General features: G+C 43.6%; 1 protein-coding gene across 2 annotated transcripts in view; it reads right to left on the reverse strand.

Moving 5' to 3' along the window:
* Nucleotides 1–17,421, reverse strand: part of PFKFB1 (6-phosphofructo-2-kinase/fructose-2,6-biphosphatase 1) — a 52,284-nt gene extending 34,863 nt beyond the window's left edge. Inside the window, exons 1-2 of one of the 2 annotated variants that reach the window (XM_075849568.1) lie at nt 17,068–17,421; nt 15,595–15,712 (exon numbers count right to left, since the gene is read on the reverse strand). In XM_075849568.1, coding sequence (XP_075705683.1) covers nt 15,595–15,643 — 49 coding nt within the window. In that variant the 5' untranslated portion in view covers nt 15,644–15,712; nt 17,068–17,421. The remainder of the gene's footprint in view (nt 1–15,594; nt 15,713–17,067) is intronic. The other variant, XM_075849569.1, reaches the window with a different exon arrangement.
* Nucleotides 17,422–17,425: the final 4 nt, after the last annotated feature.

The following is a 17,425-nucleotide window of genomic DNA, read 5'->3' on the forward strand; positions in this document are numbered from 1 at the left end:
GACGCCCAAAGGCCCCGGAGCTTTGTTTGCTCATAAAGCACTTATAGCAAAGGCGGCGCAGGAAACCTCATTTAAAAATAATTTTGCGATGGTATAGGGTCCCGGCCTTGTTACATCGTTGGTATCCGAATGTACCCGACACCTGCTGGAGGTGCAGATCGAGGGACGTTCTTACTCATCTGGTGGGAGTGACCTCCAATAAAAGGCTTTTGGTCTAATTCCGGTTCCGGCGCTCGGATGTGAGGACGGAGTCAAAGAGGCTCTGTCACCACCACCTGTCATCTACAGCGTAATCTCACGAGATTACGCTTCCTCTGCTATAACTACCACAGAAACAGTAACGAAGTGCAGAGATTGTGAATAGACATCCCGTGGAATGTCTATTCACTGTCTAAACACTTCAGTATTGTTAATGTTTTACTATAAGACAGCACATAGCGATCTAAAAGGATCCCTATGCGCTGACTAAATGAATGGAGAGGAGTGCATGCCGCTGATTGGTCAGCGTCATACACTCCTCTCTACAACGACCATTTGGGCATTAAGCAACTCATTAGTATAAATCTAAAATCGCTAATAAAGTGGTGAAAACAGATCGTTTTTTTAAATAAAAAGCACTGCTGTCACCTACATTATAGCGCCAATCTCCTTATGTAGGAGATAGGGCACTTATAATGTGGTGAGCTCCTGAAGCCCTGATCCCGACCATCCGCCGCTACACACCCGCAGGATTTAACTGCCTCGGCATTCAGCGGAGGGCTCAGTTTTATGTTTATGGAGAAAGAGATCTCCTTCGGAGCGGCAGCAGAAAGGTTTCCCGTCTGGCTGGACACCGCACACGAGGTGAGGCGCAATCCAAGATGGCGGCGCCGCTGCAGCCATCACTCCCACAGAGCTGGCCTCAGACCCCATTACTCCCTGGGGAGGTGATAATGCCGTCGGTAGTTACTGACTCACCGCTGGACTACAGGAAGTTGGCGATAGAGGTTGCTACTCAGCTGGCCCCTGATATTCGGGATTCCTTAAAAGCCACAGTAACGACGACGCTCCAGAAACGTAAAAATGAGGTAACATCTCATGGCACCCGACTGGATGAGCTGGAACAGCGTGTTGGCCTCATGGAAGATGAATCTGCAGGGGCCCATACCTGCAATAGAGGTCTGATGCGAGATAACACCAAGCTCAGGGATCGTTTGGAAGATCTCGAAAACCGTTCCAGAAGGAATAATTTACGGATTGTCCGACTACCGGAGCATATTAGACCACAGCTTCTCCAGGGGATTTGTGAGACGGAGCTGCCAGAAGCGTTGGGTCTGACTAGATCATTCAGAGTGGAAAGGGCACATCGAGTGGGCCCTCCAGGTCCAATAGCCAACGCAAAAGGAGAGCCGCAAACCAGATCACGACAGGTGATCATGCGCTACTTGGATTACAATGATAAAAAGGAACTTTTGCGCACTTACAGAAATCGTAATACCCCTTTATATATAAGGGGAGCAAAAATTATCCTGTTTGCAGATTATTCAGCAGAGGTCACGCAGCGTCTGAAATCCTTTGGAGGGATTTGCACCTCCCTCGACAAACGCAAAATCTAATTTCAGCGACAATATCCGGCTACCGAGGATCACACAGAAGGATGGCTCCATTAAGCAATCTACGTGGACAAGATCCCTGGTTCTCTGAGCCCTAGAGTGTCGGGAGCGCAGACTAGGAGTCAAGGATCTGGAGGGGACGGTCCTCCATCAGCTTCTCCTCCACGGGACTGTAATTGTTCTGAAATCGCTTGTGCTCCTTCACCCAAGCAACAATGGGCAGAATCGTCCAAGACTTTACAGCGACAACGCTTGGACAAGCTGATTGAAACCATCCCGGACTGATAAGTATATCATGTGTGATGAGACTGCATTTAATTGTGCCTTACATGCATGTGGTCACTGGTTTGTTGAACTTTACTTGAAGAGGTTCCTGCTTTATTAGACATAGGCATTTGTTCTTCTACTGTTTAGTTTGACCAACTTGGAATCTGATGTCTACATCTGGAACATACAGGGGGCGGGTCACAGATAAGAAAAAAGTGAAGTCAAGTATGCCGAACTGATGCTTGTTTCACTGGGATTGATGTGGACATTCCTGGTTGGGTATTTTGTTCTCATGGGTTGTCAATTTTCTTGTGTTGATTATTCATGTTGTTATTGTAATGTTGGGAGCAAACTGGAGCAGATACCACCGAGCAGCTACCAAGGTAGTGGGGCATTCTTGCCTAGCCATAGATATTTATGACCGGTCATTATTGAACCTTTTTGTGACACAGTTTATGCAGCTGACCTCTTGGAATATAAAGGGGTTTCGATCCCCTAATAAGAGAACGATAGTACTCCGCCACTTAAAAAGAAACATTATATAGATATCGCTCTGCTACAGGAGACTGATTTGGAGGTGAGCGACTTCCACCACATAAAAAAAATTGTGGGTGGGCTCAGTGTACGGCTCTTCAGCTTGTGGCTGTAAGTCGGGGGTACTTATTTTGATAAATAAAAACCTGGTACATGAGGTAACTCATACAGAATCGGACACGGAAGGACGTCTGCTCCATGTTGCTCTAAGCACACCTTGCGGGGTATTAATTATTTATAATGTGTATGGACCGAACAGCGATGTTTTATTCTTTAACAGTTTGGAATTGTCCTTATTGTCAGATACTGTCCAGCACAAAGTAGTGGGAGGGGATTTTAATTCTGTTCTTGACCACAGAGAGTATAGGCGCTCACACAACACACACGACCCTAAGTCCATTCCTACAAGGGCTCCCAGAAAACATGACAGAGTGTTAGGACTTTTGCTGGAAAGCACACACTTAATAGATCCTTGGAGAATAGGTAACCCTGATGCCAGAGAATTTATTCATTACTCCCATGCTCAACAGTCTTGGTCCAGGATAGACTATGTTTTCATGTCTCCAGTGTTACAATCGAGGTTTGGGTCCTCTGATATAGGAGATCTAGTGATCTCAGATCATGCCCTGGTACGGATATCTTTTCAGGAACCTATCCCAGAGGGTCAGATTTTATGTGGCGATTCCCGGCCCATTTAGCGTCTGATGACACATTTGTAAGGCCTCATGCACACTAACGTATTTTTTTCCTCCCGTAAATACTGCCGTAAATACGGACCCGTGCCCGTAAATACGGGTCCGGTGTCACCAGTATTCCACCCGTATTTACGGGCACATTTTCTCTGCAAAATTGCACTGCACTAATCGGCAGCCCCTTCTCTCTATCAGTGCAGGATAAAGAGAAGGGGCGGCCCCTTCCGTAGTAAAAAAAAATTCATACTTACCCGGCCGTTGTCTTGGCGACGCGTCCCTCTTTCGACATCCAGCCCGACCTCCCTGGATGACGTGGCAGTTCATGTGACCGCTGCAGCCTGTGATTGGCTGCAGTGGTCACATGGGCTGAAACGTCATCCCGGGAGGCCGGACTGAAGGAAGAAGCAGGGAGTTCTGGATAAGTATGAACTTCTAATTTTTTTACACGTTGATCTATATTGTGATCGGAAGTCACTGTCCAGGGTTCCTAAAGAGTTACTGCCGATTGTTTAACTCTTTCAGCACCCTGGACAGTGACTATCCCCTGACGTCGCCTAGCAACGCTCCCGTAATTACGGGTGCACACACGTAGTCCCTCGTAATTACGGGAGTCCTATAGACTTCTATGGGCCTGCCCGTGCCGTAATTACGGCCTGAAATAAGACATGTTCTATATTTTTCAACGGCACGGGCACCTTCCCGTAAGCATACTTCTATGGGCCCGTAATTACGGGCGTTTTTCCGTTCGGGTGCATGGGGCCATAGACTGCTGCGGGGATGGTGGTTGGAATACACCTCAACGAATTCAGGACACAGGAATGATCCCTCACTTTTCTGGGATACGGCCAAGCCTGTGCTGAGGGGGAGGATACTTGCATACTCAGTGAGCAAAAAAAGGGAAATAACGCAAAAATTGAATTCCTCTAGTGCTGCCTTGAGGACAGCTTATACAGCATACTTGACGCATTCTACATTAGAGGCTAGACAGGCTTGGATTCAGGCTAAAAAATCCTTTGACGAATGGGCTTCTCAGAAAAAAAATGTCATAAAACCGTGATTTTGAAGCTATTCTACACAGGTTTGGTAATAAGGCGGGAAAGTTACTTGCAACTGTGGCTCGGGGAAAATTTCCAACACAACACATAGCGAAATTGCGAGATCATACGGGGCGAGATACATGTGATCCTTCTCGTATTAATGCTATCCTGGCTAGTTTTTATGAGGAACTGTACTCAGATGACACATTGTTAGACAAGGCCACCTTACCAGTCATCTCCGTTGAACAGTTACAATTCCTAAACGCCAGGGTTACTAAGGAGGAGGTAGATGGGGCTATTAGGAACATGAAAAATGCGAAGGCGTCTTGCCCAGACGGTTTGACTGGAGAATTTTTTAAAGCAATGAGGGAACAGGTGACGGAGACTTTGGTCTCTTTATTTAACAATGCTTTGGGAGAGGAGGGATTACTACCATCTGCAGACACATCTTATGTGAAATTATTGTTAAAACCTGGAAAGGACCCCCTATTGCCATGGTCGTATAGGTCCATCTCACTTATTAATGTAGATGCCAAGCACCTTTCTAAAATTATTGCAGATAGGCTAGCGACTATAATGCCGCATCTCATAGCCCCGGAACAGGTGGGCTTTATTAAAGGTAGGTCAGCGGTCACTAATATCAGGACGGTCCTTGCAGTGTTAGATAGAGTACAGCATAGTCCATTTCCTAAGGAACATCCAGAATTACTTTTACAAGATGCAGAGAAAGCTTTTGACAATGTCAGATGGAAATGGTTGGATGAGGTCTTGGATAAGATGGGGATAACTGGGGCTTTCAGTGCTTTATTACACCATATTTACAAGGCCACTAAGGCTAGAATTTCCACCCCAGGTTTTTTATCTCAACCATTCAGTTTATACAAAAGGTACTAGACAGGAATGTCCGCTGTCGCCTCGATTGTTCAATCTGGCTTTGGAGCCTCTGGCACGTTACTTGGCATCGTCCAATCTGTATAGGGGTATAATGGTAGGGAAGATGGAGGTCAAGGAAACGTTATTTGCAGATGACATACTTTTATTTCTCTCAAATCCCCTACAGGATGTTCCGCGCATTTTCCAGGCATTGCATGATATTAGGAGCTATTCAGGTTACAAAGTTAACATGTCAGTTATTGGATTTAGGGACACAGGATTCCAAATTTAGGCGGTACCTAGCCACTCTAGATGTTGAGATCGCGAAGTCTAAAATAACCTACTTGGGTATCAAGGTGGGCCGGGTGCCTAACTCCCTTTATGATCTAAATTATCCTCCTCTGACATCCAAGCTGATCTTCTGAGATGGCACAGCTTACCTCTTTCACTCTTGGGAAGACGTTGCTTGGTCAAAATGTCGGGGTTTGCGAAATTGCTTTATCCACTACAGACCATCCCTCTTCTGGTTAAGCACTCGGATATTAATATACTCAATTCATCCTTTACCAAATTTATTTGGGGGGGGGGGGGGGAAACGAAAATAGCGCTCACAAAACTCATGATGTGGAAGGCTGAGGGAGGGGTCAATTTTCCCAACATCCGGGGGTATAAACTGGCGTGTTTGAGCAGACACCTGCTAGATTGGAAACATGACACAGGGTTTCATTCGAACACTAGATTGGAGAGACAGCTAGCAGAACCTTGGGATCTCATGGCTCTGGCACACACAAAATTTGCATTTCTCACGAAGAGCGTTAAGAAGTCGTCTCTGTTACGAGATACCATCATTGCCTGGAAAATATTGTGCAAACATTATAATGTTTCTTATCGTATCTCAAAACATATGCCCTTATGGCAGCACCCGGAGATTGAAGCGGGAAGATCTAATAAACTATTGTCAAATTGGAGAAAGGGAGGGATAGCAACTTTGGGGGATATGTTCCATGAACAGGAAAAGAGGTGGTTGACCCTGCAGGAGCTTCAGCCAGATATCATTTTGTACAGCATCAGCATTTACAATATGTGCAAATACTAACTCACTGTAAAACCAAACTTGTAGATATAGCTGATGAGGTTCCTTCTAACTTGTTTGATTCGTGGTTCTCGGGCACTCCCAGACGCTCCATTTCCCAACTATATCGTACTCTCAGACCGTTACTACTGAAGATGTCCCCTGCACAGGCCTTTGGGAGATGGGAAAAAAACTGGTTTAGCTTGCCAGGTATTGAAAAGCATATTGAAATGGGGCTGGTGGATTTCAGGGCACATGTCCACAACGAGAATTGGAGGGAAACCCAATTGAAGATCATCCATCAAGCAATATATGCATTCACTTTAACCCCTTCCGTCTCCCAACCAGATAGGAAAACATCCTGTCCTAGGTGCAATACCCCCAAGAACGGACATATATCATGGCCTTTGGGCCTGCGCAAACATTCAGCCATTTTGGAGGGAGATAGCATTCTTATTGCAGCAAGTGGGAAAATTTAAAGGGATTGTGGGACCAATACTCCAGAATTGGCTGATAGCAGATGTACCAAACCAGAGTATGGTTGTTCAGGGGTTGTGGAGATTGTTCTACCTAGATCGAACCAGCATCTTACAACATAAAGACACACAGGGAAAGAAATTCTTTGAGAAATGGCAGCTATTTCTTACAAATCGCTTCACTAGTTCGGATGAAGGGACATCATTGTACCATTCACAGGATCGCCTTGGTATTTGATTGAGGACCTCAAGGGCACTGAAGGTTTCAAGAACATAATATCTATATATTTTTTTTCATGTCATCAACTAGCTGCTTGGGTAGGTGTACTGTTCCACAAGGCTCCAATTTTCGTTCGTTAGTTAAATGATATACTGTAATTCTTTATACAGGGATACCCAGCAATAGCAATAACAGTGTTTACATGCCAACAGGGATGATAACTGGATAGTTGCCTCACTGACTTAACATTCATGATTATGCTTACATTGTCAGGGTGTATTTATTATCGCCCGAGATTGGTATTCCTGTCTTTGTATTATTGTATGATTATATGATTGACTGTTTTCGAAAAAAAATCCAATAAAAATATATGTTAAAAAAAAAAAATCACAAATCCTCTCACTGGTTACCGAAATCACCAGTATTTCCATACCAAATACACCAGAGGCCCTCCTCCTTTTTATGATACCAACAGGTTTTTCAAAATACAAAAGGTCATTGGTGAGTTTCTTCCTCCAGGCAGCAAAAAACGTTATCCCTGGACAATGGAAGGGTTCAGGTGCTCCTTCCATGAAGGAGTGGTACACAGAAGTCTCACACCTTTACAGAATCGAAGATCTCATAGCGCACAATCCTGAATTAAGGGAAAATTTAATTGTACATGGGAAGCCTGGATTGAGTTCCAGCACTCTGAAAAAATGTGGGAACTAACGCTTTAATATTTGACTAAGTTGGGGTCTTAGGGAACATGCAAATGGGACTATAAATACAACCTCTTCTTTGGAGCCTGCCTCCTTTTCAATTGCCCCACGGCACGAAGGCCCGTATTTCTCCACCATTCTATGCTGCTCAAGAATGGATGCCTTGACTCCAGGGACGCTCTGGCGGCGCCTGTGCACCTACGTGTCTTGCAACACAAAAACTGGTTCGTTTTTATTTATCTTTATTTATTGTATATTTAATCTCTATTTTATACGTTTACTATTATATTTTTTCATGTGAGTTTAAATAAGTTTGCTTTTACCATCTCTCATGTCCCATTGGTTACTTCACGATCTTTTCAACACCTAAATGTACCTTGATTACGCTATTTTTATATTCTTCAATGATTGATGGCTATTGCTTTTTTCTGTTTGTAAAACATTGATTTATAGTTTTACATATACTTAACATTTTATCTGCTAAATAGCTACAATTTTAAACTTTGACCTGTAGGATGACGTCACCGGGGTACTTTGACCCTGGTCATATTGGCGGTTTTTTAACAACGGGATATATTTAAGTATTTATCATTGCCTGATGATGCCGATGCTGAATTGAAACGCGTAGCCTCGATTACATTAAATAGTTATCTATTATCTGTATTCATTATTATTAAGTAGCAGCGCCCCTTTTGATCCATGTTTTGGCGCATTCATATATTGTTATAATTGCGGTGGCCAATTGGTCTAACCGGCTTTGGATCCAGGCAGCAGCACTTTCTACAACCAGCAGTTTTGCTCAATTGTTGGCGTGCCTATCCATCTGATCTTTGGTGAGCATATATTGGTCTCTAATTAACTGTACCGCCTTAGATTTACCTACACTATGTGGCGCCGTGCTCTTTTTCTCTATGCTGCTCAAGATTCCTTTTCGATTACTTGTTTAAAGGGAATGTGTCGCGAATGAAACCTTTTTTTATTATTTTAAGTTACTTATTTCTATTATATTTTTTACGTTTTTTGCTGTATTTTTTTTTCTTCCACATGGTGAAAAGTATTAAAAATTAAATAATTTGACATGTTTTCCTATGTTGGCCACCAGAGGGAGCACTTCCCAGAATTACAGCAAAGTGAATAAGGCAAAGCAACCTGACTCACAGCTGCCGTAAATGTGGGAGGGAATCTCATCCCCCCTCCTACAAGCCAGGAAAAGGTGTCTTCAAATTTCTAAGCAGTGTCCGGCTGCCATTTTGGGTGTGATTGTTGAAATGCAGCTCGCAGAAACTATAGGACACACCAAAGGGCTGAGGGTATGTTCACACGCTTACTAAACAAAAGGGAAAACAGCTCCTGATTTTCAGCCATTTTTTAATCAAACTCTGGTTTTTGGCAAAGTTTTTTATGGCTGTTTTTCTATAGAGTCAATGAAAAACGGCTCCAAAAACGTCCCAAGAAGTGACATGCACTTCTTTTTGGCGGGCATCTTTTTACGTGCCGTTTTTGGAAAATGGCCGCATAAAAAAACGCCCCGTCGGAACAGAACGCCGTATTTCCCATCGAAACCAATGGGCAGATGTTTGGAGGCGTTCTGCTTCCGATTTTTCAGCCGTTTTTCGGGACGTTTACGGCTTGAAAAACGTCTGAAAACATTGCGTGTGAACATACCCTTAGAATGATGAAAGTGAAGTGAATGACTTTTCAGTTGACAGGTTCACACGGCGTGTATTTGACACGTTTTTTTTGCGCATTTTACATGCCTCTCCTGCTAAATGTCTTTATCCCTCCATCCTGCTGACAGTCTCCTCCAGTATTACCACCCACTACTGCTGACAGTTTCCTCCAGCGTCACCACACAATCCTGCTGACAGTCTCCTCCAGCATCACGGTCAGCAAGATTGTATGGTGACACTGGAGGAGACTGTCAGCAGGATTGGGTGGCGATGAAGGAGACGGTCAGCAGGATTGGGTGGTGATGAAGGAGATGGTCAGCAGGATTGGGTGGTGATGAAGGAGATGGTCAGCAGGATTGTATGGTAACGCTGGAGGAGAAAAATTTGGGAATTGAAGAGGATGATAAAATTCCAGTCATTGACACAAGGCCTCAATCTAACACCTGGATTTATGAGCCACTACATGGACACACGTCACATCCCCCATCAGACTGACTCCAGATTCCTTAAAGGAACAGTGTCACCAAAATTTTTTTTTTAATATGTTAAAGATGTTAGTGCTTTATTAAAAACGTTTGGATTAATTTGTGTGTTACTTTTTTTTATTTTTACACTTTTTCTTCCCTACGGGGGCTGCCATTTTTTTTCCCATTTCTGTATGTGTCGATTAACGACACATACAGACATGGAATACAGCAGCTCCAGTCCCATAGGGACTGCGAACGGGGCCCGTTCCATCCACTATCGTGTACGCCGCTGTGTGGGAACGGCGCATGCGCCGCTCCCACACAGTTCAATTTGAAATGCGCGCCGTCCGGCGCCATTTTCCTGTGGACCGGAAGTCGCGGCCGGACAGTAAGATTACTACTTCCGGTCGCGGCTTCCGGACTTGTGCACATGGAGCAGCGGCAGCAGACGGAGCGGATGGACCGGAGGGAGCGGCGGCGACTGGAGCAGGTAAGTTATTTCTATGTATGTTCGTGTTTGTGTGTGTTTACTACTGTATGTAAACCTACTACAGTGTGTTAGCTCAAAAAATGGTGACACAGTGTAGGAGGTTAGACCGTTCAATCCCCTCGTTTCTCCCAGCACTAGCCAGGATAAAGGAGGGGGGGATTCTGAGAGCTCACTAGAGCGAGGGATTTTTACCCAATTTTGCAGCATAAAGCAATGTGGTTGCTTTACCACATGCAATGCTGCAATTTTGGGAATGGCTCCATCTAGTGACCAGTGCTGGGAAATATTATAAATTGAATCCAATTTATAATATTTCCTGACTCGTGAAAAAAAATAAAATAAATTAGAACAATGTTTAATCACCTACACACTAATTGTTTAACTAAAAAAAAAAAAAAAACATGTTTTGCTGGCAACACATTCCCTTTAACTCCTAAATCATCACCCCTATAACCTCCGTTTTATTGCCCCGGCTTATCTTAATGATGTATCACCTCATGTACTAATTGTCTTTGTGTAACATCGAAATGTTGTGCTTTTTTCTAAGTCATTCATTTGTAAACTGCCTGAAGAAGGAGCCTCTGCGCTCTGAAAGCCGCATATAGAACTTTTATGGTTAGCCAATAAAGGTATCATACCTATTATACTTTTGTCTTTTTTGACACAAAGATAGTTAACATTGCATAATAAAATCCATGAAACACCTGTGGCCAAAATGCTCATTACATCCTTACATGAATTGCCCGCAGGGTGTCATTTCTAAATGGGGTGCTTCCTTTGTTTTGGCACCAAAAGACCTCTTCAAACCTGACATGGTGCCTAAAATATAATCAAATAAAAAGAAAACCCCAAAATCCACTATGCGCTCCTTTGCTTCAGTCCATTAGCACACTAGGGCCACAAGTGGAATATCTCTAAAAACTGCAGAATCTGGACAATAAATATTGAGTTGTGTTTCTCTGGTAAAACCTTCTGTGTTACAGAAAAAAATTGGATTAAAAAGGAATTTCTGCAAAATAAATGAAATTTGTAAACTTCACATCCTCTTTGCTTTAAAGGGGTTCTCTAGCCAGTAAAAATTGATGGCCTATCCTCAGAATAGGCCATCAACAGCTGATGGGTTGAGGTCCGACTCCCGGGACCCCCGCCAATCAGCAGTTTTGAAGGGGGTGCAGCGCTCGTGAATTGTTGACACTGATGCAGCGGCGATTCACAGTATTGCAACCTTCTTCTATTGAAGTGAACGGGAGAAGGCTGCAATACCTGCGAATCGGCACTACATAGTACGTAAATAGCAAGTAGAAATGAAGGGGAAGCACCGCTCGTACAAGCACTGCACCCCCTTCAATACAGCTGATCAGCGGGGATCCCAGGAGTCGGCCCACGAGCGATCAGCTATTGATGGCCTATCCTGAGGATAGGCAGTCAATCTTTGAGGGACTGGAAAACCCCTTTAATCCCTATGAAACGCCAAAAGGGCTAAGAAACTTTCTAAATGCTGTTTTAAATACTTTGAGGGATGCCGTTTTTAAAATGGGGTGATTTATGGGGGTTCCCATTATTATATAAGCCCCTCAAATCCACTTCAGAACTGAACTGGTCGCTAAAAATAATAGGCTTTTGAAATTTTTCTGAAAATGTGAGAGATTTCTGCTAAAGTTCTAATCCTTGTTGAGTTCTATAAAGATAAAAGAATGTTAAAAAAACAATGCCAACATAAAGTCGTCATATGGGAAATGCAAACTAGTTACTGTTTGTGTGGTATTTCTTACATGTCTTACAAGCAAATACATTTAAAGAGGCTCTGTCACCAGATTTTGCAACCCCTATCTCCTATTGCAGCAGATCGGCGCTGCAATGTAGAGAAGAGTAACGTTTTTTTTTTGTTTTTTTTTAAAACGAGCATTTTTGGCCAAGTTATGAGCATTTTTATATTTATGTAAATGAGGCTTTCTAAAGTCCAACTGGGCGTGTATTATGTGCGTAGATCTGGGCGTTTTTACTTCTTTTACTAGCTGGGCGTTGTGAATAGAAGTGTATGATGCTGACGAATCAGCATCATCCACTTCTCTTCAGAACGCCCAGCTTCTGGCAGTGCACAGACACACAGCGTGTTCTCGAGAGATCACGCTGTGACGTCACTCACTTCCTGCCCCAGGTCCTGCATCGTGTCGGACGAGCGAGGACACATCGGCACCAGAGGCTACAGTTGATTCTGCAGCAGCATCAGCGTTTGCAGGTAAGTAGCTACATCGACTTACCTGCAAACGCTGATGCTGCTGCAGAATCAACTGTAGCCTCTGGTGCCGATGTGGCCGACACGATGCAGGACCTGGGGCAGGAAGTGAGTGACGTCACAGCGTGATCTCTCGAGAACAAGCTCTGTGTCTGCACTGCCAGAAGCTGGGCGTTAACGAAGAGAAGTGGATGATACTTCTATAGAAGTAAAAACGCCCCGATGTACGCACATAATACACGCCCAGTTGTACTTTAGCAAGCCTCATTTACATAAATATAAAAATGGTCATAACTTGGCCAAAAATGCTCGTTTTTAAAAAAAAACAAAAAAAAACGTTACTCTTATCTACATTGCAGCGCCGATCTGCTGCAATAGCAGATAGGGGTTGCAAAATCTGGTGACAGAGCCTCTTTAAATGTAGAAAAATGCTTATTTTTGCAAATTTTCTCTAAATTTTGGCGTTTTTCACAAAAACTCTGAATGTATCAACCAAATTTTACCTCTCACATAGAGTACAATAATACACGAGAAAACAATTCTCAGAATCGCTTGTATAGGTAAAAGCATTTCAACGTTATCACCACATAAAGTACGTCAGATTTGAAAAATGAGGCTCTGTCAGGAGGGTCAAAAGTGGCTGCAGCGGGAAAGGCCTAATTTTCAAAAATGAATACACATGGATTGTAACAAACCATACAATACGTTATTTTAACCGCACATTGAACAGCAGAAAAACAATTTTTTTTCCCATCCCCCCCAAAAAATAATAAAAAGTTAAATCAATAATTTATATGCACCCCAAAATGGTTATATTAAAAAATAGAACTTGCCGTGCAAAAAACAAGTCCTTACAGTTACATTGTCAAAAAATATAAATTATGGCTCTCATCATGCGACAATGAAAAAAGTAGATTCGTGTTAAAGACCCAAAATAGTCCAGTCCTGGGGGGGTAAAAAACAAAAACTCCTGCATTGACTGTATTAGTAGCTTTGGCTCGACCCTAAACGTTACCCCATTACATATTTATAATACACGTCGGGACATCCGTTAAAACAGTTTACTATGATAATTTAGAGACATTTTAATGAGAGATTACTGCAGAAAATACGCAGCAAAACCTCAAGGTGCGGTTTTCACGTTTTGCTGTGTAAATCGCTGCATTTTCATGCTGCGGGTTTTGCTGTGTATTTCAGTAGAACTACATGGATAGAATTCGCAAGCGGAATCGCAGGATAAATTGACATGCTGCGGTTTTGAATATACACACCGCGGGTCAATTTACGTCCCAAAAAATACAGCAGGGTACAATTATAAAACAATAAAAATTACTAATGAACGTATAGCCCAAAATACCTTCCAGTATAAGGGCTCATTTACACGAGCATGTTATACGTCTGTGCAACGCACGTGATTTTCACGCGCGTCGCACGGACCTATATTAGTCTATGGGGCCATGCCTACAGATGCGTGATTTTTACGCAGCGTGAGTCCGCTGCGAAAAACTCACGACCTGTTCTATATTTGTGCGCTGTTTGCGCATCACGCACCCATTGAAGTCAATGGGTGCATGAAAACCACGCATGTCACACGGATGCACTTCCGTGGGACGCGCGTGAATCGCGCAACAGCAGTGCAAAGGATGAATGAAAACAGAAAAGCACCACGTGCTTTTCTGTTTACAAACATCCAAACGGAGTGTCATAATGATGGCGGCTGCGCGAAAAGCACGCAGCCGCACATCCTATGTGATGACACACGGAGCTGTTAAGTGCCTTTTGTGCACGCAAAATGCTGCGTTTTTTGCGTGCGCAAAACGCACACGCTCGTGTAAACTGGCCTAAGGCTGAATGCAAACGTTGCCGATTTTTTTGTACCAAATTCCACATCAAAGCCGCAGGTAAACACAGATAATTCTGCAGGTAAAATTGTGGATTTTGGTGCATTGTCTTTCTTTTTTTTTTTTTTTTTTTTTTTTTTTTTAACTAGTCAGATACAATTTTGAGGTGGAAACAAGATAAATTGACATTGCAGATTTTAAAATACGCACCGTAGGTCAATTTATGTGCAGAAAAAAATCTGCAATGTGCAGATGAGATTTCTTGAAAACTCATTTACTTTGCTGGTACTGTATTACGCTGCGAATTTGCCGCACAAAAATACGCACTTCATACGCATTGTGTGCATTTGGCCTAATGGTGTATTCAGACCTTGCCATTAGAACCACATCCAACAACCACACGCGTTTCTTTCGATGTGGTTCTAGTAGAACCTCAACATCTGAATACACCCTTCGGCTGGGTCCCCACGTAGCGTAAACGCTGCAGAATTTCCGCAGTGGAATTGTGTGCGGAGATTCCACAGCATTTACAGTAGTAGCAAAGTGGATGAGATTTAGAATATCTCATGCCCACAATGCGGGAAAAAAAATACAGCATTAACGTTAATAAACTGACCCGCACTGCGGAATTTAATTCCGCAGCATGTCAAGTTATGCTGCGTTTTAGTTGCGAGTTTTCCCCATTGAATTCAATGGGGATGCAAAACCCGCAAAAGAAAACCAAGTGTTGCGACTTTTGTGGCGTAATTACAGCGATTACCATGCAAAAATCGAAACTTCGGTTTAAAAGAAAAAAAACAAAAAAACATACTTACCCAGAAAGCCCTCCTCCTTCCAGCAGTCCGGACTCCTGGGATGACGTTTCATCCCATGTGACCGCTGCTCAACGTGGCACGATCTTTCAGACGGAACATACTGCGGGTTCCAGTTCGGACACGCTGCGTGATTTTTACGCAACGTATCCGACCCGCGGGAACCCGGTCTTAAATACAACCAGTAGAGCACAGCTTTTCTTCTGATAAACACCTGGGTGTAGAACAGGTAGAATGGACCAAAACAATAGAAACCCATCAAACCCCACCTGCCCAGGGGGGCGATACACACAGGGGCACGTTTCACATAAAATATCAGAAAGTACAAAAATTGCTGCACAATATTTTTAGACAAATTACACCATTTTCACCTACATTTGTTATAAATTGGCGCTTTTATACATTTAACACACATAACCTACTTAAAAAGGCATATATACCACCAAGGACAAAAAATGGCGCATACAAATGAAAGTTTGGTTCTGCCGCACCCAAGACACAATATTATGCAGAATTGTAAAGAACACGCAAACAAGACCGGTATATAGTATAGTAGTAAGATATGACCCAACTGTGCACTATACAAAAAGCTAAAAGCATATACAACATCTCACCTGGGATCCGCGAGGCCTTTTCTTCCTGTGTCCTGTTGTTCTGGTCCATTGTATTATGTGCATATGACCCCGGGCTACTGCTAGCCGTCAGCTCCTCGCACGTATGAAAGGTCAAGCTCTGCCAAACAGGAATAAAAATAAAACCAGCCCCTGCCCTTTATGCCTTACTGACTGCAGCTTAATATATTCCTCAAACACCTGCTGTTCTTGCAGCACTCAATAATCCTCTGACTGTTTACAAGTGAGCTGCTGACACCCTGGGCCAATCCCAGGACACCCTGACTTAAGACATATTACAGGGGAATGAGGTTCCTGCCAGACAGGTACTACAACCCCCTGGGTGCACATGAGAGGAGCGGCCGGGGTGGTGGTTCACATAGATCTGGACTCCATGGCTGACCTATCCTCCTGATCACCCCTGGAAGAAGAAGCCGGTGTCTCTATGTACTGCCAGGAGCCTGTGCACTCCCCTTTCTGACCTTGAACAAGTCCCATTTAGAACAGGCTTCAGTCATCGCACTGATTTATGGTTCTGCATGTAGAGTCTAGCATATGTGGGAATAACCCTTTACTGCCCTGGGAGGGACTGTTGTTATTGCAAAGTCAATGGAGCTCTCACGTAAATCCTCAATCCATGACCAAAGGTGCAAATAAGCGGGAAAGTATGTCAAAAAAGTGTCATGGACGTGAGCGACGTCTGGGAAATATGTTTTACAAGAACACTTCAGGGAACACAGGGCCTCATTGATTAAAACTGGATAAGAAGGAATCTGGCCAATTACAATGCAGCTTTCATTTTTCCACAGCAGATTAAAAAATGAAAGCTGCACTTTGATTGGTTGCTATAAGCAACAAGGCTAGATTTCCTGTTAGTTTGGAAAAGGAGGCCTAATGTGTTGTGCCTAGTGCAAGGCCTGAGGGGGCGGAGCATGACAACGAGGAATTACTGATCGCACCGCCCCCTCAGGCCCTGCATCAGTTTGGACTAGAGTGTTTCTATAAAATCTTGCACATATCATGGGAACAGAATGAGCCAGGAAAATAGAAACCCGGTAATAGTTAGGCTGGGTTCACACGAGCATGTTACGTCCGTAATGGACGGAACGTATTTCGGCCACAAGTCCCGGACCGAACACAGTGCAGGGAGCCGGGCTCCTAGCATCATAGTTATGTACGATGCTAGGAGTCCCTGTCTCTCTGCAGGACAACTGTCCCGTACTGTAATCATGTTTTCAGAAACAATAAGAATGCATGAACGGACGTGGCGGCACATACGTATATGTTATTGTACGCCTAAGAACGCATGTATTTGTATATATCCTTCTTTGCGACCCCCAATTGGGAATAATTCAAGCCATATCGAGATATGATTTTGAAGTTACAAAACCTGACAAAAATATGGAAGCGTCAATGTGGAATAAAGAAGTCATATTAGTCGCAATTGGTTATCGGATAGCAGCAGTAAAAACGCACCGTGGTTACGCCCGCGTGGAACCGGTCTTGTAATTCTTCGGATCATTAGACCTGAGGTCGGCCCGTAATACGGACCTAAAATATGGCCACGTTATGGATGTCTTAATAAGGCCTTAGATATGTCTGCACCTGGGAAAGCAGTGTGGTAAACAATATGGCAGCCATTTTATCTCCTACAGAGGTTGTCACTCAGCTTTCCCACTGTCATGAACAGAAACCTGCCGAATTACAGTGGCATCAGCTTTTCCAGGACAGCTTGACAGGAAAAGCCTCTGCCTGCTGGCTCTATGCACCACACACATGCCGCCCGCCCAGTCTACAACCTCTTCTGGTCAAATACAGTAAATACTAGGTCAAT

This window comes from Rhinoderma darwinii, unplaced genomic scaffold, assembly GCF_050947455.1.
Source record: "Rhinoderma darwinii isolate aRhiDar2 unplaced genomic scaffold, aRhiDar2.hap1 Scaffold_977, whole genome shotgun sequence".
Classification (NCBI taxonomy): Eukaryota; Metazoa; Chordata; class Amphibia; order Anura; family Rhinodermatidae; genus Rhinoderma; species Rhinoderma darwinii.